The 23,050-nt window shown below is 50.3% G+C and overlaps 1 protein-coding gene across 1 annotated transcript in view; it reads left to right on the top strand.

Moving 5' to 3' along the window:
* The window catches only part of snd1 (staphylococcal nuclease and tudor domain containing 1), a 193,844-nt gene that overhangs the window by 56,724 nt on the left and 114,070 nt on the right, over positions 1 to 23,050 (top strand). The window contains exon 17 of the mRNA XM_056578800.1: positions 5,822 to 5,931. Coding sequence (XP_056434775.1) covers positions 5,822 to 5,931 — 110 coding nt within the window. The remainder of the gene's footprint in view (positions 1 to 5,821; positions 5,932 to 23,050) is intronic.

The following is a 23,050-nucleotide window of genomic DNA, read 5'->3' on the forward strand; positions in this document are numbered from 1 at the left end:
CCCAATGCAGCTCTGCTCACCATATGCTCACGTTAATGGGATAATTGTATGTAAATTACGATGTATAGTTGAGCACATCCATAACGGGTTGTTTTTAACTGCAATATATACTGCATAGGAAAAGCTGTGAAAAAGGAAGAGCAAGATTTAGTTTATTTGTTTATAGTTTCGTGGACAGTCCCCTTTGATTAACTGTACAGTAAAAGGAGCAGCTTTAGCCAATTTGGATCTATTCCAGCTGTAGTCCCTGGCCAGTTGTCAATAGGCAACCTACAATACAATAAGAATTCAATACATTCAATTGCATTTATAATTACAGCAGGCCTAGGCACAAAGGGAAAAAGACAAACAATTGGAGCAGGAACAAACAAACATGCACAGATGATGGCAAAGACATCAAGGCAGTTCATGCACCAAAAACAATACACAGGGGACAAGGGACAAGATATTTCTGTGCGTCTGTCCGTCTGTGTACAGACATTCATTTCTCTCTCGACTGTCCCTCACATCCCCTTGTCTCGTATGGCATCTGTCCTTCCCCGTCAGGCGGTCCCCCCTGGTAAACCTGGCCTGGTCCACTTCTAAAAATACCTTCCTTGCCATGGGGTCCTTCCTCCTCATCCTCTTCGTCACCTCCACACGTTCACCCTTCCCAGTCTTATTTTGTGAAGCGCTAGGGTTGCCCCGTTGGAGAGAGCCGTGATGGGCGATATCCCCACAGCCATTCAACGTGAACGGGCTGCCGAGGGGAGGCACAGCCGACTGCCAGTGGCTGATTTCCACAGTCAACACAAAACACATTAACGATCGAATGTTCAAAGTAATGAAATAACTTGTTGGTTGTCAAGCGGTTGCAAAGGATGGCAGAAGGGGAGTGGGGAGAGAGTTATGAGGTTTAATGAATGGGTTTTACAACATTAATTGTTAATCAGTAAACGGTTAATGGGCGGTAACTTGCATTATTGGAAAATGATACTTGAATGCTGAGAAACAAATACAATTAAATATTAATTGTCCTGTTCATGGGATGATGAGTTAATGTGTCTGTGTTGTTCAACCCAAATTCCCTCCTCTGTGCACTTTACTTGCAACAAAAAAGACCTCACATTTCCCTGTAATGGGTATTAGAAAGGTCTTGCAATGTCATAAATTCAACCTGCCTAAACTTGCGGACGCCCTGTTTTTCTGAATTGCTCCGGACACGGCAGGCCATTTAAATGCTAATCTTGGTCAACAGAGTATTTACTTGATATTAGCAGCTAATGGAGTTGTTGTGGTTTGCTTCTCCTTGGGAAAAAAACGAGATGATGTTGTTCTCTTTGGACGCGTGTGACTACAGAAAATAGCCTTTTTCCTCCCTGGTATGATTATTTGCAAGGGGTTTAACGAGCTCTGGCTGTGCCAGTCTGTGTGGAATGGTTAACTGGTTAAACTACCAGGCTTAATTTCCTATCACCTCATGTGGTTCATGAGGAGATTTGTTGGTGGTTTGTTGTTGTTGCCGACAAAAATGGTATTGAAGTTCAGTTTGATGGTTCTCGATTTGTTCTTTCTCTTTTGAAGTGATCAAGGCCGATCTGTTGTCTTAAATTGACTACTTTTCGTTTCTACATTTACATTTACATTTAGGGCATTTAGCAGACGCTTTTATCAAAAGCGACTTACAATAAGTACATTTGTCATAAGAAGTGAATCAATATATCTCTGTCGGTACAGAAAAGATGTTCATAGAACCAAGTGCAAGTACAACAATCGCTAGGCTAACCAATTCCCTGTGTTACAGCAATGATAGCAGCTACTGCAGTTGCTACACAGTTAAGTACTATAATACAATACAATACAACACAACACAATACAGCGTACAATGGTGGCCAGAAGGGGGAGGCTGGCTATGCAGTGTGGAGGTGGACTCTGAGCAGGTGAGTCTTGAGTCTTTTTCAGAAGATAGTGAGCGACTCTGCGGTCCTGAGAGCGGCAGGGAGCTCGTTCTACCACTGAGGTCCCAAAACCAAGAAAAGTTGTGACTTTGCTGAACGGCCTTGCTAGCTCTTAGCGATGGCGGTACCAGACGTCCAGCTGAGGTCGTTGAGCGGAGGGATCAAGCTGGGGTGTGTGGCTTTAGCAATGCTTGGAGGTAGGCAGGGGCAGTTCCATCGACTGCCTTGTAGGTCAGTACCATCGTCTTAAATTTGATGCAAGCTACTACAGGGAGCCAGTCGAGGTCCCGGAAGAGGGGGGTCACATGGGAGAACTTCGGGTTTCTGATCCCCTTGGTGGCTAAGTGAACTGCAGCCTATTTCAGCTCATGGTCTGTGGGTTGTTATATATATATATATATATATATATATATATATATATATATATATATATATATATATATATATATATATATATATATATATATATATATATATATATATATATATATATATATATATATATATATATTAGTGGCTGGCCGTTATCTGCGTTATCGCAAGACTTTTATTGGGCGATAAAAAAAAAATATCGCCGTTAATCTATTTTCAAAGTTGGGTTGGGAGCTGGGCATAGGAGTCACTTATTTATGCTGGCCGCTTCCCCACCAGTTTTCGTCAAGAATCATTTTGTACCCACCCAATAAACTATACCCACCACTATTTTATATATATAATATGATGTAATAAACAGCAAAATGTTGGTTTTAATAAATAACCTATAGTTATAAACGGCCAATGAGATTGTATATAATGGACATTAAGTGCAAAAATGAAGAGACTTTTCTTTCTGCCATTTTACACTTAAGACGTCACATCGTTCCATTTTGCCAGTAAAACTGCCCCGGTTAAATAAAACACAGTCAGCCCTCAAGCCTTGCAGGGAGAGAGTCACTGAACTTCACATTTTTAGAGTTAGATTGCAATCATTGTTTGTACATTGGAAATTTAAAGCAATCTATGCATGTTCAAATCCTACACATTGTTCGTCTTTAAACTGAAACCAAAACCCCCTCCCGTTTTGGCAGCTTACGGCGCGCCGGTGTCCTGGATGGAGCTGCACTTAGCCAGGGTGGAAGACAGTAGGGAGGATGGAGGGGACGCAGAGATTGTTGTTGCTTTGTTAGCACATTGTTGACTGGTTTATCACCCACAGTAAACTATCAGGGGGTTACTCTGCATAAATCAATACCGGTAAAACCGAAGGCAGTGGAGGAATGAGAAACCAGTTTGCATATCAGATCCAAGATATCCGTTGTGCGTGGACGCTGGTGGTCGGCCCTTCTTGGGCTGTATAGTGTAGCGCGGTGCGGAGGCAAGAGGCGAACAACAGAACAAAACACATCGCTGACTGAACTCCTAGATCCTCCACCAGCCTCCCAATCATGCATGCATTTGTGCGTGTGTGCATCTGTTTGCCTGCGTGTGTGTGTGTTTGTGTGTGTATGTGTGTGTTTTTGTGTGCACTTGGGTGTTTGAAGCCTTAACGGGGGATGGAGACAAAGAGCTGGTGCCTCCATTGAAGCAAAGGGTTATCTTCTGCTGAAGGCATCTCCAGCATCAAAGAGCCCCAGGAGGAGGAAGACTGCCGGAGGCCCCATGCTGTGCATACAGAGCGTGTGACAGCGTGCATGTGGACTCAGGAGTACTACTGTACTTATAGCATCCATACTTTCCCACCTCGAACCCCAGTCACGTTCAACCGGAGAAACTCATTCCCTTTGCAAACCCACGCGTTCATCCTACCAGGCCCTCATACCATTTTCCCGCTTTATTTCCTCCCCTCTCCCTCTCCAACCCTTCCCTGGAGAGTGCGTGTGTAGTGATGAATCCTTTGTACTGGCACGGCTCCTGCACTGCATCATGGTTAAGTAATCCACTTCCTGCGCTCTACCCCCTGTAAGAGAAAGTTCCTGGAAGTACACGAAGGTCAGGGTCGAGAAAGCCCAGCAGTAGAGGACTTCACTGCTCCAAAACAGACCCCAACCCTTAAAGGAGAAATCCGCTATGAAATGGATCTGGGATATGTTTAGGATGATAACGAGTTGGAATGTTCGTTTGGGAGCAAAATAACGAGTACAGACGCATTCTTAAATTGGCTGTTTTTAGCTGTTTTTTTTCTACTCCATAAGTAGATTGGCGAACACAGAGCTTGCGTGTTGTTGACGGATGTCGCAATCTCTGTGTTCGTCAATCTACCTATCGAGTCTTAAAAACAAGATGGCGTCGACGGGTGAACTACTGATGGTACTGTTTGTATAAAATGTCCTTTTTAATAAACAATCTGTACATTTACAAAGTTATCAATGCCTTGTTTTATATGTTAAGACCCTTATTATACTACTAAAGAAGTGTCGGGCTACTTCTAGCCTTTTAAGTGGTTTAAAATAGCGATTGAGTTTTTACCATGACACATGCCCCTATCGTTCCAAGTTTATAGCGTTTCGTTAGAATCGGCTAAAAAGTCAACTGAAGAATGTGTCTATATGCGCTTTTTTGCTCCAAAACGAACGTTCCAACTTGTTCTCATACCAAACTTATCCCAAATCCATTTTACACCGGATTTGTCCTTTAAGGGCCTGGTCAAATCTGCTCAGAGATTAGACAAAATCGTAATTGAAGAAAATGTCCCATTATATTTCGAGATATTACTGTATATCTCAGAGGAGCAAGACCGGGATCTAAGAGTGTATGTTATCGACCTGACAAACCCGGCAAATATATTTTTAACAAGAAATGCATCTTCTGCTTAAAATGTTAATCATGTCAGATACAGCATGCGGCATCCTAAGCAAAGGAGATCAAAACAACAGTTAGACCTAAATGGATTAGGCTTCGCTATCACCTTAAATCATGCGATGAGTCTGTTTTATGTGAGTGGGACAGTCTGCCATACGTAATACACTTAACCTCCGTCTTCACTGTTCCCCTTTCTTTTGCTCTGACTAAACTCCACTCAGAGTTTCTTTCTCCTCTTTCTCCAATTTGGCCCTTGCGTGGTTTTCGCCCCTTATTCCTGCCTCTTGTGATCTGTTCCTACTGGTCAGCGTATTGGTCACTCACAGCAGCTCCATGCGTTCCTCTCCTGAAGGGCGGTGATCACCGGTCTGCTCAGATGTACATGGGTATGACGCCTCATTATAAACAGACCCGGGACCAGTCATGTAACGGTACCGACCCGGTCCAAATGAACCTTAATAACCGGTAGGGGTCGGGTCCTCTAGTCCTAGGGGTCGGCTAGACCCATGTAGACCTCCAACTGGCATCACTGCAGGCCCAGGCCTTCTACAGCCAGTCTTCGTCCCCTTCCCTCTTCCTCCCCGTCCATTGATGTATTCACTCTGCCGCGTGCGCGTGCACTCGGTCAGTCACCGCTGACAGATTCCCGTGTGTTTGTGGAGACGGACCATGTTGACCGCTGATCCTTGAGTGGTGTGTGAAAGCAATCTGTGACGCAGCATCTGTCATGTGTCTCCGCTGCGGCTTCCGTGGACAAAGTGAGGGTTTGGATCCGTGAATGATTCATCTTGTTGTCAATATCGCTGTCCATCACGTCTTAAGCACACATGTAATTGCCGCCGCATTTCAGATTTATGATAGCCCATTTAGTGCTGTTTACTATTTAGTCATTAAGCGGACGCGTTCATCCAAGCATCTTGCAGTGAATCATTTTAAGATATGCGTCATTAATTAGGAGCAGGTGGGGGGTGGGTGTCATGCTTAAGGACGCCTGCAGGTAGCCTGCCACCATTGGGGTTCATACCCGGAACCCTTGGGTTCGGGACTCAAACAACACCCCTAATCCAGACCCTAACCCTTCCTTCTCCTTCCCTCCGCCGGGCCAGGCATCGACTGTCCACGTGGCTCCAGGAACACGCCCGGGGGCGTTCAGACCGCCGACCCCTTCAGCAACGATGCCTTGGTGTTCACCAGAGATCTGGTGCTCCAGAGAGAGGTGAGTGCCCCCGGAGGCTCCGTCTCCTCCCTCTCCTCCCGTCTCTCCTCTCAGGCTCTTTGTGTTCTGGTGTTATGGAGCACGCGACGTTCCGCCCTGCTTTCATCAAGATCCCAGATCATCCGTCCCACTTTTGTTCCGGGACAATAGGTGGGATCATCTGGCAGCAGAATGCCATTACTCAGAGACATCACTCCCAGGCACCTTTTCTTTTTCTTGGGTTCCCTCCACTTCCGTCATCCGTCAGTCCGGCTTGTATAGGGACACAGCCACTAGAGCTACACGCTGCCAGTCAGAGGAAGGGAACCAGGGAGGGGGGGAGGGCAGGACCGTGGTGTCCGCAGTAGATGGCTCACCTCCGGGCTGCCTTGTGCCATCGATCTGCCCCATTCTCGGTCCCTTCAATGAACAGAGCTAAGTTAAAGGACAGAGTGTTGAGACACAGACATTCCTCACAAGATCATGACATTTCAAAATGAAGGCGCATGTTTGCATTTGTCGTTTAGCAGCTGCTCCCTGCACGTGCTGATTTGCCGGTAACAGCCAATGTATAATAATAATGAATGTCAGGGTGATAATGACACACAATTCACACAGCGCGACGACAGAATGTCCCATAGCATTTAGTCCTAGTCAGTCTAGTCCTATGTCGTCCATCCCGTCTCCCTCCACGCTGTTATAGTATCCTCTTGGCTGCAGCTATTCAACTCTAGCAGGGCTTTGGACAAGGTTTGTCTGCCGCATGCCATCCATTCACATGGTAATAGGTTTTAAATACAGCAGTGTATGGGCCCAGGGCATAATGGAGCCAGCCCCAGACACCATTTATCTAGCCAAATCGCCCGGCTCCTCTCTCTAAACATGCATGTGTATGGTATTATTTGCCTTTCCGTGTTGGGCAGCTCTGTTCTTCTCGTTTTAATTGTTTTGGAAGTGCATCCTTCAGGACAAACTGCTGTTGGAGACTGAGTGTGGTGTTGGAGGTGCAGCTCGCACTGCCAAAGCCATAACGGTAGAGCATTGATCCCCAACAAACACGAATTGCCATGGATGCAAATACCTTACCCATGATTCATTCTGTTGGTGACAGCCACCGCCTCACCTGATTGGTTGAGTCTCCCGCCCTCCCCGACACACTCGTCGATAAATGTTCTCTCACACATTCCGCCCTTTGTACTTCTTTGCACACACATGCACGTGCATGCGTGCGCAGACAGTGCACACTTTAAAACCGCACATATTATCATTTACAGTAAGTTTCCATAAAGTGCACACTTTATCGTAGTCCTCTCCTGCCAACATTGTGAACGGTGTTGGCAGCATCAGCAGTTTGTGGCGTGCTACGTGGGTGTGGAGCCGGCAAGATGGATTCATTTAATAAAGCCTGCATCCAGCGTTAGGGCTGGCTGGATGGCTGTATTTCTGGGCATGTCTGACGCACCTTGCATACTAATAATGGCTGAGGACGTATGCAGACACTGGGTCTGATAGGACACTCGCACCCTCAGACACACACTCGCACTCATGCCCTCACAGACAGTCGCAAACATACACAGACACTCACAGACACACAAACACTCGCAGACACACACACACAGGACGGATGAGGATTTTATTTTAGACAGTTTATTTTGAGATCACAATAAGTGACATCAGTGACTCCTGCAGACCAGAGCAGTCGTGCGTCGCACACAACTAAAAGTGCTGCAGAGTGACGATTCCCATGAACCGCCGTCGCGAGGGCAACGGCCGACCATTTTGGACGTGACCGCCGTCCGCCTGCGTCCCGGCGGAACGCCGCGGATGTCAATCATCAAGCTCGCCACCACGGCGTTTGGTCGGCGAAGGGCGGGAGGCCCGTCCTGGGAGACGTGCGTCTCCGACCACTCCCATTGGTTTATGGTCGCTCATCAAGGCGACCTTCAAAACAAGGGGAGGGGTAAGGGGAAGGGGAAGGGGTAGAAATGGGATTGGGCCTAAATCTGCGTCGTCCCCGACCGTTCACATTTGTGTCTGCTATAATTAGCCGAGGCGCTCCCCAGCTGGGGGCCGCGGCCTGGCTCACACTGGGGGGTCCACCGCAGGCACTCTCGTGGGGCTGTCCTTATCCTCTCCATCAGGCATCAGTCTATTTTCTTGTTATTACCCCTCTCTCTCTCTCTCTCTCGCTCTCTCTCTCGGTCTCTGTCTCTGTCTCTGTCTCGCTCTCTCTCTCTCTCTCGCTCTTGCCTTCTCTCTCCTTCCCTAATCCTCTCTCTTACGTCTTTCGTACAGTCCTCCGGTTTTAAATCTGTGACCGACACTTTCTGACACCAAACCCCTCCGCCCTCCCTTCCCCCCTCTCCTCCCTGTCTCGCCCCCCCCCCCCCCCCCCGTCCACACATGTCCGTCCTCCTCTCTCTCTGCGCAGCGACACGCGGGCATGTCTTAATTTCTCCTGATGCAGTCACACATAATTAATCTGGCGTGCCGCGCAAGGAGAGGCCCCGATTTATTCGGCCTCTATTTATAAACACATCCCTCGCTACCTTTCTCTGTCTCTCTCTCGCTCTCTCTCTCGCTCTCTGTTTGTCTGTCCCTCTGTGTCTCTTTCTATCTGGGTCTCTGTCTCTCTGGCTCCCTCTCGAAGGTTATTTACTTTTTTGGATTATGACTTCGAGTTCAGCACACGCATCCACTGGTTCAAACTTTCAATGCATTCTCTCTCGCTCTCGCTCTCTCCCCCCCCCCCCCTAATCTTTGAATAACGCTGCTTAGTCTATTCCCAGCGTGCGTTACTTAACAGCCCTCCTCAGCTCTATGAAGATGGTGTGTTTGTGTGCGTCATCAGAAGTGCGTCTGACGTGGACTCATAAAGCCCTTCTCCAGACCCCGACCTCTGTGTCGCAGGCCGTCAATAACCTCCGCCCACGTTCTCCATGTTGGAACACGCTTTGATCCGTTCACTCTCGGCAACACGTGGAGGTGCGATATCCGCCGGGCTCGGGGCGGGTCGATGACCACAATCTTCTCCATCGCGGCGGTGTAGTTGTTTTGGGAACTTGTGTCCCAGTTTAATTTGGAGCTGGTCCTGTATTGAGCGGATGCTTTGATTGTGTTCACGGCCGTCCGTCGCTGACGATAACGGTACACGGTGGCTCTTAAACGAATGAACGAATAAATGAATCATGGAGGACAAGGTCGATGTTAGCCAGGGTGGTTTGGAGGGTGAGGGTTCGGCAGTAAATGGACACCACACGTTTACTTCTTCTGGTGGGAGCAATGTCAATTTGCAGAACAGCACTTTTAATCCTAGTTCACCGTCTGGCTCATCTGAGGTTGTGATATAAATTAACACGGTGCAGACTCTGACAAAACGACCGCAGCATTAGTCATTATGTTTTTCAAGGCATTGCGTCACTTCGGAGTGAACTTCGTTGAAAGTGAACCGACAGATTACAGGGTTACCTGCTGAGTTCTCTGCCTCGGCGTCGGTTTTGGACGAGTGCACCTCAGGGTGCAGTCTGGAGTGTCTCCTCTAGGTGATACCCTGGGGCCATCGCTGTACGTCTGACCGTTAAGAGACGGATCGAGTAGCTCCAGCGCGGAGGAAAGGTCATCCACCCAGTGAGAGGATGAGAGGGTTTGGGCGGGCGTGAGAGGTGTTGTGCCGAGCGGCCTGTGCTGACCGCCGGCCCTCCTGAGAACACATGTACACACACACACACACACACACATGTACACACGCACGTACGCACTCGCACGTACACGTCACTTCCTCTTTAAGCCCCCGTAGCTGAAGCTTTTCCCGGCTTAATGCGCACAGAATCGCTGCCTTTATTTTTAGTCCACGTTCCCCGTAACCGTTTCCCGCTGACGCCAGTTCCCCCAGAATAGACCCTCGTTGTAACAGACGTGAGGCGGGCCATGATAAACCCACTGGGAGCCACGCCCCCTTCAGGATCTGGCCTGTGGTGTGGAGGGGTCTCTCGCTCCCCCCCCACCCACCCCGGCCACCCCGGGCGTGCCACGTGTCGGTGGGGGGTTGCTCTCCGGGAGGATGTCTGGCGAGTCAGTTCGATGCGTCACAGCCCCCCCCCCCCCCCTCTCCTTCCAGGCCTGCCCCTTTTGCGCGGGGTGGGGGGGGGGGGGGGGGGGAGTGGTTGCAGGGGGTTAATAACCGTTCTCTTTAGTTAGCATGCTAATGAAATAATGTGTGCCGCCCCTCTGAGTCACCGCGCTGTGCGTTCTCCTCCTCATTGTGTTCCTGTGTGAAACCAGACTTGGCTAAACAGAAAGTTTTGCTTGCCAAATGTTTTGCACAGGCTGTAATTGATGTACATTATGAATATAGGGTAAACATATCGTGTTGGCAGATGGCTTGCACGATATGGCAGAAATAAAAGGCCTTTTGCTAAGTGTATGGATATATTGTCATTTGAAGTTGTACCGTTCAGATATTGTTATTTGTGTACATTATAGTTGCAGTGTTCAGATATTCTAATTTGTACACATTATAGTTGTACTCTTCATATATTGTCATTTGCAGACATGTTTGTAGTGTTTGTATATTGTTACGTGAGGTGTACCTATTTCATTATGGCTCGGTGGCTGCTGCAGCCTTCCTGCTGTAGATTGGAGTTGCCATCTCCCAGTGGCACCTGGAATGTGGGTGTTGAACCGTTGGCCTAGCCGGCTGTTTTGACATTGTGCTGTTCATCTGCAAGTCTAATTGCGTCGTCGAAAAAGACACGCTCGTAATCACACACCTATTCTCCTTGGCCTCTAAATATTAGCTGGGAGCGAGCAGGGGAATTAATGTTTTTTTGGTTTTGGAATCAGATGTTCACCGACACGCTGCTGTTCTTATCAAGCCGGCGTTTTTAATATGCGCCGAGCAACATCCCGTAACTCTTCTGAAATCCTGAACGGCGTCATGCTGTGCATTGTTCACAGCTTCAGCGGCGGTGCCTCATTCATCACTCGCGCTCTCTCTCTCTCTCTCTCTCTCTTTCGCTGCATCTGCTTAACATTTCCCTATCGCACGGCATTGTTCTGTCCTGTCGCTAAAAACAATACCGTCAACAGTGGGAGAACCGTCTAAAAAAGACTATCAGCTGGGATGTCTGGTCGTCGCTTCCCAACAGACACACAGACACGCACACACACAGACAGACACGCACACACAGACACAGACACGCACACACAGACACAGAGAGAGACACATCCACACACAAACACAGACGCACACAGAGAGAGAGACACACACACACACGCACAGTCACACAGTCAGTGTCTTCGTTTGGCCTCTCGTCCCCCAGACCGGATGTGGTTTCTCCACAGCCTTCATGCTACTGCATTGATTTCTGATCAGGGCGGTAATACTTTGGCCAGTGGCACGATTACACAAGTGCTGCCTCTCGCAGTCTTGGACCCCCTCCTCTCATCCCTCTATCTCTTTGACTCCCTCTTTTCTATACTGTTGTGTTATTGCTCCAACACATACATGACACCAAATCCAAGGTTTCAGCATCTCATGAATAAGGTATAGCTCTCTCGCTCTCTTGCTCTCTTGCACTCTCCCTCCCTCTCTCACGCTCGCTCTCTCTCGTGCCGGTAGACATTAAAAGAAATGGCGACAAGCAGTGGTGATGGTTGAACCGTCCCACGGGGGCCTCTCCCTCCCCCTGTAGTGAAGAACAACCCCCCGAAAAAAAAAGGAAAATGGCAGCATCATATTCTCAACATTACTAAGGCCTCTTTCTGATATTATTGGAGTACGGATTAGGGTGTGTGTGTGTGTGTGTGTGCGTGCGTGCGTCTGTGTTCTCTGCACATCCTCCCCATTCCCCCTGAGAGGATGGGAGAGTTACAACCCGAGGTGAAACCGTGGGGGACCATGAAGAGAGGCAGCAGTGTTCAGATATATAGATAGAGATATATAGCACCGGGGAGCGATGGGACAGTCCAGGGCGCTGCTTTATCAGAGCCACTGGTTTACGAGGACGACCTTGCGTGTGCGTGTGTAGGTGTGCCCCATGAATTGACATCTTCACTGCCCATTCTGATAATCAGACACTGCACATGCGTGCAGACACACACACACGCGCGCGAGGAAAAATCCTGTTATTCCTCTCCAGCCCTTTCAAGGACACTGCAGCAGTCCTTCCTATGGCTGCACTGATACCGGCGTGATATGAAATTACTACATGCTATGATACTGTTGCACACCTGTACTGTGAGCCCGTGTGTCCACAACACACCCCAGTCCCTCGGTGTTGAGGTGTAGGCTCCAATCTTCAAATCTTGGTGGATTTACTACAGCAATGTGTTGTGTGTTTTGAAGAAACCTATGTTTTTACACACACACACACACACACACACAGACACACAGACACACAGACACACAGAGAGAGAGCTATCATATAAACAGTGTAGACTACAAGTGTTTGGACAAGAAGTGCAGACTCCATTTAAGCCTGTGGGAGACGTCTCATCTGAAGTTGCTATCCTGTTCACGCGCCTCCTATGGTTTTGCCCTTCCTCTTAACCCCCACCCCACCACCTCTCCCCTTATCATCTTCCTCCCTCCTATACACCTAACTCAGTTTGAACCAAACTGTGAAAAAGACCCACTTTGGCTGGTGTGCTGTATCATCATGGCAGCCCGCCATGCTGTCTGGGTCAATATAGGTATTTACTTTCTAATTAATGTCTCCTTCTTCTCCTCTCCTCTCCTCTCCTCTCCTTCTCCTTCTCCTCTCCTTCTTCTCCTTATCCTCTCCTCTCCTCCTTCACTCCTCTCCTCTCCTCTCTTCTCCTCTCCTTCTCCTTCTCCTTATCCTGCCCTCTCCTCCGCTCTCCTCCGCTCTCCTTCTCCTCTCCTCTCCTCTCCTCTCCTCTCCTCTCCTCTCTTCTCTTCTCCTTATCTCCTCTCCTCTCTCCTCTCTCCTCTCCCTCTCCTCTCCTCTTCTCCCTCTCCCCTCCCCTCTCCTCTCCTCTCCTCCCTCTCCTCTCCCTCTCCTCTCCTCTCCTCTCCTCTCCTCTCCTCTCTCCCTTCTCCTCCTCCTCCTCTCCCCTCTCTCCCATCTCCCTCTCCTCTCCTCCCTCACAGCCCATCCTCCCTCCTTGACTGTTTGACCTTCTGTTGCCTTTGTCTTGGTGGTATTCTGGGGCCTCTGGATCTGTGTGTCGCGTCGTGTTGTGACATGTCTGCTGCTCCACGTCTATATCCCCCCACCAACACCACCACCACCTCCACCCACGGCCCCCATCGCCCCCCATCGCCCCCCTCTCTGCCTCTAAAGATGACTGTAAATGTTAGTCTAGTCTGTGTTGCTAAGTGACCGCAGCTCCCAAAGCCGAACGATGCTCCTATTGAGGCAGGGACGCTCACTCACTCAATCTCACTCCCTCAAGTCACTCAGTCATGCTCAGTAACACCTACATGGTAACACACACCACAATCCACACACACACACTCACACACACACACTCACACAGACAGACACAGACACACACAGAATACCTACCTTCTACGGTCGCTGTGTGGGCTGGTAACAGGCCTGGGGGTTTTAATGTGGACACATTTTCCTCTTGATCTACTGCCTCTCGTCATAGAGGATCATTTTTTAAGTCTCAAACTGGGAGGAACATGAAACGCTCACACACACACACATACACACGCACACGCTCTTGCAAAATACCCATAATTCCCCCTGAAGAGGTATTGAGTGGCGCAGGTGGAACTCGTTCTAACCTCTGGTTCAGCAGGGTTTTGATTGGCATCAAAAATGGGGGAGAAAGAGAGAGAGACATTTTCTATTTTTATTCTTGTTTCCTCAAGGTGAGACTAAATCTTTACAGTCTGTGAGATCCGACAAAAGCATGGGTGACATTTAATCGATACGTCCGATAGGAGAATTTATAATGGCTCGTCATTGACGCAGCCTCTTGATTAAAAGCTACTAAATAATATACAAGAGGTGTCTCTCCGTCAGTGTTTCGGGACAGTTCAAACTGCCCTATCTAGCAATGTTCTGGTAGGACAGTGTTTGGTGTTTGCGTTGCACCAGTAAAAATAGATGCTTAATTTGGACGTGTTGGAAATAAAATGAAACCGTTTTTTATTGAAATTGTGATATTGGAGAAGAGTGTGAGTGTGTGTGTGTGGCTGATGGTTCCCTTGACAACACGGGGGTTGCTACACACCAACGTTGCATCTCGGTTCTCTGGACTTAACAGACAGAGACAGACAAACGTGCGCATCAACCTTTGGGATATATATATCGATCATCTATACATGCATGTACCGGTATGTGTAAAGGTGTTTATTTCTCGCTGCACCTCGCCCACTCTTAAACACGTGTGCTCGCTCTCCTCGAACAAATACTTGTTGAGTTTGATGGGGTTAGTCTACTGCATATATCAGGTCTACTTCTCCCTGATATTTGATTCATGTATTATGAATGAAATATTCTTCATCAGAGCTCTCCCCCAATAAACATTATGAGCTGGATCAGGTCCGAAATACAAGTACTGTACAATGGTAAAGATGTCCCCAGTGTTACACAAATAGTATTGCACCCTTTGAATCAAATGTAATGGATACAAAAGTGTTCCTGTCACGCTCTGTCTACGAAGCGTGTGTGTGTGGGCGGGCGGCTGGGTGGGTGTGGCATGTGGGTGTGGATTGGCAATCGCATCCTTCGTCTCCTCTGCTGTGTTCTTCATTTCTCCTTCTCCTCTTCGGTCTCTCCCCCGCGATGCACATCTCCACTTTGCTTTCGACTCAACCTCCACAGATATATTTATATATATATATATATATATATATATATATACACACACAGTTATACTGACAGACCTCCCTCCCTCCTCTCACTCACAGAGCGGAGGGCCTCAAAGGAAGGGGGAATGCAGACAGCATCCCTCTGGCCGGCCCTCTCTTCCCTCTGACTATCACTGATAAAAGTAGCAGTGGTGTGTGTGTGTAGTTCAAACTGAAGCCGACGGTAATGCATTTACAGTTTAAAGAAAGTAATTTCTTCCATAATGTGTGTTGTGTGTGTGTGTCTGTCTCCAACCCAAATGGTGAAATAATAACTAGGTCTGGCAGTCGCACTGCCGACTTACCCCACTGCAAATATTTGCATGTGTTTCAGTATGTCTGTTCACCCATACCTGTGTGTGTGTGTGTGTGTGTGGCCCAATCCCATTTCTTCCCCTTACCCCTTCCCCTTACCCCTCCCCCTTGTTTTGAAGGGGTAAGGGGAAGGCGTAAGGGGTAGAAATGGGATTGGGCCTGTGTGTCTGGTTGTCTCCACACTCCGTGGTGCGGTCCAGACCTGGTGTTCAGTGCTGTTTCCTGCGGTGTCTCTCTGTGGTGAGGCAGCGGTGGGCTGCGGCCATCAGATGTAATTGGCGGAGGTGTGAGAGCATATGGCGCCTGATGAAGATGACACGCTCCCCGTGTCGCGGCTCGCCCGCCGCACCTCGTCCTAATGGAACCCACGCCATGCCCCGTTTGGATAATCCGGCATAACGGCACCTTTAACACGCTCACCTGGGAGAGCACACACACGAGCTCACAGAGACTCACACAGACACGCACGCACGAATACACTCTCTGACGCTCAAGCACACACGGGTGGACGCTCAAGCACACACACACACACACAAACACGCGCCCAAGTACACGCAGACACGCACACATACACATGCTCAAGCACACAGAGAGATGCATGCACACACACACGTGTTCAAGCACACACAGACGCTCAAGCAGACACACACAAATGTTCTCTCACTAACCTAATTGTGCGAGTGTGAGTTTGATCCAATTGCTCGTTTTGTGACACACACACACACACACACACACACACACACACACACACCGTGTTTGATACCTGTGGCCGATCAGACTAATGCGGTCACCTCGGACAGGTCACGTCGCGGCCGTTCACACCTGTGTTGCACGTCTGTCCGCGCTGAAACAGGGTCGACTCCCACGTGACTGAGGATCACTAGAGCTGGAGGATTTCATACATATAGTGTTCCTTGTGATTAAATGTTCCTAGGAGGAGAAGGAACCTGCACACAGACACGGCGCCATATGTGGCCAGGAAAAAACACGCACACACACTGTTGTGGAACTCTCCCCGTGATGTAATTGTATACAATATCGCTGCTCCATATTTGCTCGTCTGCCACCTCATTGATGATGTTGGCCACTTTTGTGTCGTACATACACGCATGCACGCACGAACACACACACACACACACACACGCACACACACACATTGCTAATGGATGCGTGTACTGCTGTGAGCAAACAGTTTGCGGCGTCTCTGCCAACCAAGTTAGAGTGGGAGCGCTTGCCAAGTCTCCTCTCCCCCGGGCTCTCCTCTCCCACTCTCCTTCTCCCACCTTCTGTTTGTCTCCCCTCCCTCTCTCTCCCCCCTCTGGATCTTCTACGGGGGAGATGGATGGCCCCCCCATCCTCACTGCTCCTCTCCTCATTCTCCCCCACTTTTCGTCCCCCCCCGTTCATCTCCCTCCTTCGGTTCGCTCATGCTCCCTCTGTGATACTCCCCCCCTCACATCCCCCTGGCCTGTAGAACATGAAATCCTGTTAGCTAAATGCGTGCAGGTTTTGTGCTTAGCCAACATAGTGTGTGTGTGTGTGTGTGTGTGTGTGTGTGTGTGTGTGTGTGTGTGTGTGTGTGTCATCAAAGTAATCAAGTCTGAAGCAGGTCTTCTCTAAACGGCGCCCGGAGAGAGAGATCCCCAGTTATCGGTCTCTCTGCCGGGCGGGTGCTCTAAGGGTTAGCTTCTGGGGGATGGTCGATGGGGGCTTCGCCAAAGGGCCCGTCTTGCCATGAATTCACAGGGGGGGCGATCAATTAATGAGCTCATGGAGTTCTCCCTTCTTGGAGTGTGGGACTCACCTGTCACCTTTGAGGAGAGCCTGTTTGGTTGTTATTAGAGAGGCCGGACAGGCAATACGTAGCGAGGTCACAAATCACCAGGCTTTGGATTCTTATAAAGTCGTATAGCAGATGAGCTGAAATCTGGGCGATTTTAATTTATTCCCGCTTCGTATTTGTTTCACCCAATCAAGTTTCTGGAGGCGTAGATCTGTAAGCTTTTAATTGGATGACGGTGAACACAAACTTGGCAAACTGTAATAGAAAAGGTTTCAAATCCACGCAGTGTAGACCGGCTACTTTATGCATACACTTATTCTAAATCCACTCCTGAATGCTTAATCCCCCCGGGCCCATGATGCTCTTTAGATGAGTGTGCGTTACTACACAGGAAGCGAGACCAAACGCCCCACGGCTGGTCTGCTATAACACTGCAGGACCGCCGGATACGAGATCAACGTACTTGCAATACGTTAGTGATTTCTTTAGAGCTTTCCCCTAGTTTTTGAGGTCAATCAATGTTGGTTGTATGGGTGTTCATCGTTCAATCAATGATTTAAACCTGATGTCATTGAAACAAACCCAGCAGTGCATTGATTGGTTTGGCGTTTCGGGGGCATTGCGTTGGTTCCTTTCACCATCAATGCGTTCCGGTGGCCCTGCCCTGCGTTGGCTGGGGATGCACATTTCAATGTACCTTTGACTTAATTATTCAACCTTTTACGAGGCGGTGGTGGCCGGGCGGTTGTATTACAATAATGGAGGACTTCGAGGCTTGGCTGGACCACCGACGACGTGAGCTTTTTAATCAGGCTACTCTGCGGAATTGCTTCAGGACTTCACGTGTGATTTGCACGACGGCTGCTTTAGCGGCTCTCTCCCCCCTCCCCCTTCTCAGCCCCCACACACACACCCATGCGCACACGCACCATAACCAATGTGTCGTTCTTCTTCTGCGCTATTAATAGGTTGTCTCGGCATCGAAGGGGGCGTGGTACGTTTGTGTCCACTCAGGTCCGACACACGCGCATGCAGATCGCTGCAGCCTGAGTCACGCCTTCTCTGTCGGTGTAATTATTCCTTTATGCCCTCATTCCTTGTCCTGGGTCTCCACTGTGGTCACACACACGATCCAAACGCAGCTCATGTTTGGTCTCTGATTCTTTCATTTTAATGGTGAGTTAAAACCCCCCATCTCAGCAGGGGAACTTCTGCCCACGCGTTTTAGAAAATGCTTTCCGAGCAGTCGTGACACACTGACAACCTACGTCACACTTAGCCGGGAGTAGCAGACCTCGTGTATTTCACAGAATTCCCCCCCGTGTAACAACTTAATACGTTTGAAAAATAACACAGAAATGAACACTCGGTGAGACCCCGACGGAACTGATCCCAACTGATGAAAGTGACTTTGGGATTAGCTCGCTCTCTAAAGATTCCACCACCGCCCAGTAGTGATAGTCTCACCACAGTGAAGCAGTTCACGCTCCGACCCCGGGGCTTATGGGGAAACAGCTGTCGTCAACATCTTCCAACGCTGTCGATGCTAAACACCCCGAGACCAATAACGTAGGGGAGATCCACACACCGCAAAGAGTGGCCTGCTATCGATTTGTTTAGTCTGTAAGGAGGACTGCTGACCCTACACACAGACAAAGGCTCACACACACACACACATGGGCTCAGACACTACCACACACGCGTGTAAAATATGCTGCCGCCGCAGAAACATATCCGCCTCCGTCAAAAGAATGAAACGAGGAATTCGAATAAAAGGCTTGGTCATCTAAGCAGCTTGAGTAGAATGGATCTAAACTGGATTCAGCCAGTTCTCCTGTCCAGAAAGGTGCACCGCACTCGGCCTTACCTGCAGCACGGCTCGCTCGTGTTGGCACACACAAAATCAGCATTCTTGTGCTTTTCCTGCAGTACCGTGGAAACCAACACTTTTCGTCTCCCCGACGCAGCACTAACCTGAACCACCTTTCATCCCGCCCGTCATTTCATCCGCCACGGCGCTCTTCCCAGCGTGTCTCTCTCCCCCCCCCCCCCCCCCCCCCCTGTCTTCCTCTGTCTTCCTCCTCCTCGCCCGTCGGCCTTCCCCCCCCCCCCCCGTCAGACGACGGTTCGGTCGGCGGGCCGTCCCCCCACGTCTTTGATCGGAGCGCCTGTGATGGTACGGCGCCCTCTCCCTCGTCCGCTTTGATTTGTTTGTTTTCGGTGTATTCTCTTCCCGCCGCCTGCTTTGTCTCCCCTCCTCTGGCCTTTCTTTGATGTCGGCGTGCAACAGCGACGCCACCCGCCACCCGCACCCCCGCACGCGACCGCACGCAGCGATGCACCCCCAGAGTGTCGACCCCAGAGGATGCTTGACATTAGAACTGATACACACACATTTTTAGTTTTAATTTACTTTGTCGTCGTCGTCGTTCCTTCTAGTGTGCGACATGACTCCCGTCGACTCTGACTTTAGACCTTTTTATTTATTCTTCGCTGGCTTTCATTACAGCCCTGAAAAGGATTGTTCATAATGAGTTGGCTTACTTCCATACTGCCGGTGCACCGAGGGACAAACATCGCTGTGTTTGCTGTGGTAGAGCTGGGAGCGTGGTGTCAAACAGAGTGGGTGCATACATTTACATTGTCTATTATATATACTATAACATTTAGCTTGGCATACGACATACAAACCTTTGTCGAATTGTGTTTCCTATCGTCAAACACGGCCTGCATGAATCCATAGATGAGGTCGGACACGATGGAACTGTACCGACCCCGAAGGGCTTTCAACAAACCGGGAAGGAAGGGGTGTGATCCGCATCTCAGTGGCTTCACGATAGTCCTCATGTACCTGATCGCCCTGCTGCTCCACATCACTGCTCTACGGACCCTGTCCTGGTCCCATCGGTCAGGCCCCCACCGGCCCTGGGACAGGGCTGTCGAGGGCACCGCTCCTTCTATATGTTTGTTTCTCCTACTCGAGATTGTGTTGTGTGTCCCTGCCTCTTGTCTCTTTTCCGTCCATCTCTCTGTACGTAGGTCTCTCTCTCTCCGTCACTCTCTCTGCATTGACGGATATTACTTTGTGGGGCTGTTTTCAAATCCTCTGAGGGAACACCCACGATGGGGACGCCCTCTGAGCTGCTACTCGTCAGATTCAGTCTCATTTGTTAATTCATCTTTCAAGCACACGACATTGCTGATGAGGCAGTGTGTGTTTATGTGTGTGTGTGTGTGTGTGTGTGTCTGTGTCCTATACACCCCCCCCCCCCCCCCCAAAAGCTGCCACGACCCCTAACCCCGTCAGATCTGTGGCCCTGTCAGCACAGTGCGGTCCATCCCTTCAGCTGACATGAGTAGAGGCAGGGGGGGGTGAGAGGGGCGGGGGGGAGGGGCGGGGGGGGTGAGAGGGTGAACGGCGCCCTGGTCCTGACTCATGTTGACTCACAACGAAGCATGCTCCTAGGCCTGCTCAGAATAGACCCTGTCTGCTCCACACACACGCACCACGCTGCTCTGTTACGTGGCCCCCCCAGCCCGCACGGACTCTGGGACACGGGGAATGGGTGGACGGCTGGTGTGCTGTGAACGCCGCGTTCATACGCACATTTGTATTCAAACGCTGTTGGGCCTGAAGTCGGCGGATGGACATACGGACTCTGGTGGGTCTGGCTTCAGGGGGCCGTGCCCCTCCTGTAGGTGTTCCTGACGATGTAGCGGAAAAGAAGTAGGCTAGCTTCCTTTTTCCTGCACATCTACTGCTTATTTTAGATCCTGAATGTGCTTAATTGCCTCCTCGATGTTCAAAAAAAGGACAAGGGAGAGCGCGAAAAAAGAAAAGAAAAAGCGCCGCGTGCAATTTGCGGTCGGCGGGCGACTTTGACCCGTATCGTCAAAGTCAGCGGCTGGAGTGCACCGACGTCTCTTCCATTTAGGCTGAGCTCTTATTCCTCCCGCCACTCCTCTCTCCCCCCCCCCCCCCCCCTTCCTCCTCTCCCCTCCCCCCCTTCCTCCTCTCCCCTCCCTGAAGTACCCCCAGCGGTCCAGTCCATTACCGGTATCAGCACAGCCTGTCTACTGTATTCTGTCGTAGCCGTGGTAACGCGGCCGCCCCCCCCCCCCCATCCCCCCATCACGCTGACACCTCCTGCGGTGCAGCCACGGCTGTCCGCCAATCACGGAGGAGCAGCGCAGAGCTGGGCCGGCTCCATATATCCCCCCTTCCATCCCTAGCTGGCACTGTTGCATCAGGTTCCCCGCGTGCACCGCCTCTCTCTGGCTTCTCCTCGCTCCTCGTCCTCTCCAGAATGTTCTGCTCTGTTTAGTTTGTTCTGACCTTTTTTGTATTCTTTGTTGTTGTTTTTTTTGTTCCTTTCTTTGTATAATTGTGTTTTTGTTCTTCATCTGCACGTTTGGTCTCCCTGCCCTACTCCTCACTCTGCTTCCTCTCCCTCTGTCCTCTCCCTTCCTTCCCTCATGGACACACAGTTCTCTTTTGTTCACACACACGTAGCCCCTGCTTCTGTCTGTTTTGCCTCCTAAGCACTTTCCTCTCAACCCCCGCGTGGATATTGGACCCTTCTTATCTTCCAACTTTGCATTTCCCATCTTCTTCTTCCCCGCCCCACTTCTTCCTCCCACCTGAGCTATCCCTCCTCCTCCTCCTCCTCCTCCTCCTCCTCCTCCTCCTCCTCCTCCTCCTCCTCCTCCTCCTCCTCCTCCTCCTCCCCCCCCTCCTCCTCCTCCTCCTCCGCCCTGGCCTCGGCTAGCTGTGGCTCGCTGGGTCTCTGCGCTGCTGCACTCTCTTATTGAATGGCATCATGATTGCTAATGAAGTATGCGGATAGGGCGCGTGGGGGGTCGGGGGGGGGGGGGGGGGGATAAGAGAAGGAGCCAGCGGAAGGAGAAGGCGGGGATGAGATGTTTCCCATGGACTCCCCTTTTGTCTCATGGAGACTTTTGACTGCTCTGTGTCGTCTCACATGTTCCGCCTGTCACCGGCCTCTCCGAGCGACCCACCCTGCCCCCGCCCCCCCCCCCAAAAAATCCCCCCTCACCCCCGGTCTGATGGACCCCCACAGCCCTGTCTGGTTAGCCATTAGCATGCCGTAGGCATCCGCACGTCCCCCTAAATCAGGCTGAGGCGACGCATGCGTCAGTGGTGGAGGGGGTGGGGGATGGCGTTGGTGGTGGTGGAGGAGGGGGATGGTGGTGGTGGAGGAGGGGGGGATGGTGGTGGTGGAGGTGGAGGAGGGGGGGGGTGGCGTTGATGCTTTGAAGCAGCACAGTGCAGCACAGAGAGTAGCCCTCTGGTGCTGCAAAGGGGCTCGCCGCCAAGTCCAGTGCAGCACGGCTGAGATGAAATGCCATCACGCAGCAGCATAGACGACGAGCTCCCCGAAGAAGAAAGCAGGGCCTGTTGGTTGTTGTTCACGCTGTGCATTTGCATACAGAGCAGGAATGAACACACATCCACCCTCTATTTGTTTTCACTCGTGCGTTAAGACACCCACACCTGCTACTCTGTGACAAATGGAGAAACTCCTCTACACTTCTCATTTTTTCACCGACGCTGTATATTCAAAACAATTACGCATAGACAATACGGAGGAGAGCAAATGCATGCATGTCTGAGAGAGCAGCAGAGAGAACGGGCGGGGTTGGTTATTTCCTGCATAAACCAGATGTTTATGCTTTCTGCCTTGAAGGAACCAGGATCAAGCTGTGCGTTACTTAAACGCACCCTGCTGATGTAAACCCACTTTTTACTCTGCGTTTGATTCACCCTGATCAGAAAATGTTGCTGACGCCGGCGCACGACATGCACACACACGCACGCACGCACGTGGGCACACACGCATGCACACACACACAACCCACTTTCCACACTTCAATCAAACTCTGCTTGCCTTAACCTGTTACAGTACCCTGAGAGGGAGGGAGGGGGGGAGAGAGAGAGAGAGAGGGATTATGAAACGATAAATAAACGCTCCCATGTCCAGGGGCCGGACATGAGTCATGGAGAGGGATGGAGAGGGATGCACGCCTGATTTGGTCCCGGCCGATGTGTGCCTAAGTGTCCAGTGCTGACGGTCCTGGCTGCACTGCAGTGGGTTATATTTATCCCGATAGGACGACAGCAGCTGGGGCGCTGGGTACAACGCCAGCCTTCTAGGATCCTCGCAAGGAACCATGACGCAGTACTCTCTGCT

The sequence above is a fragment of the Gadus chalcogrammus genome, chromosome 19, assembly GCF_026213295.1.
Source record: "Gadus chalcogrammus isolate NIFS_2021 chromosome 19, NIFS_Gcha_1.0, whole genome shotgun sequence".
Lineage (NCBI taxonomy): Eukaryota > Metazoa > Chordata > Actinopteri > Gadiformes > Gadidae > Gadus > Gadus chalcogrammus.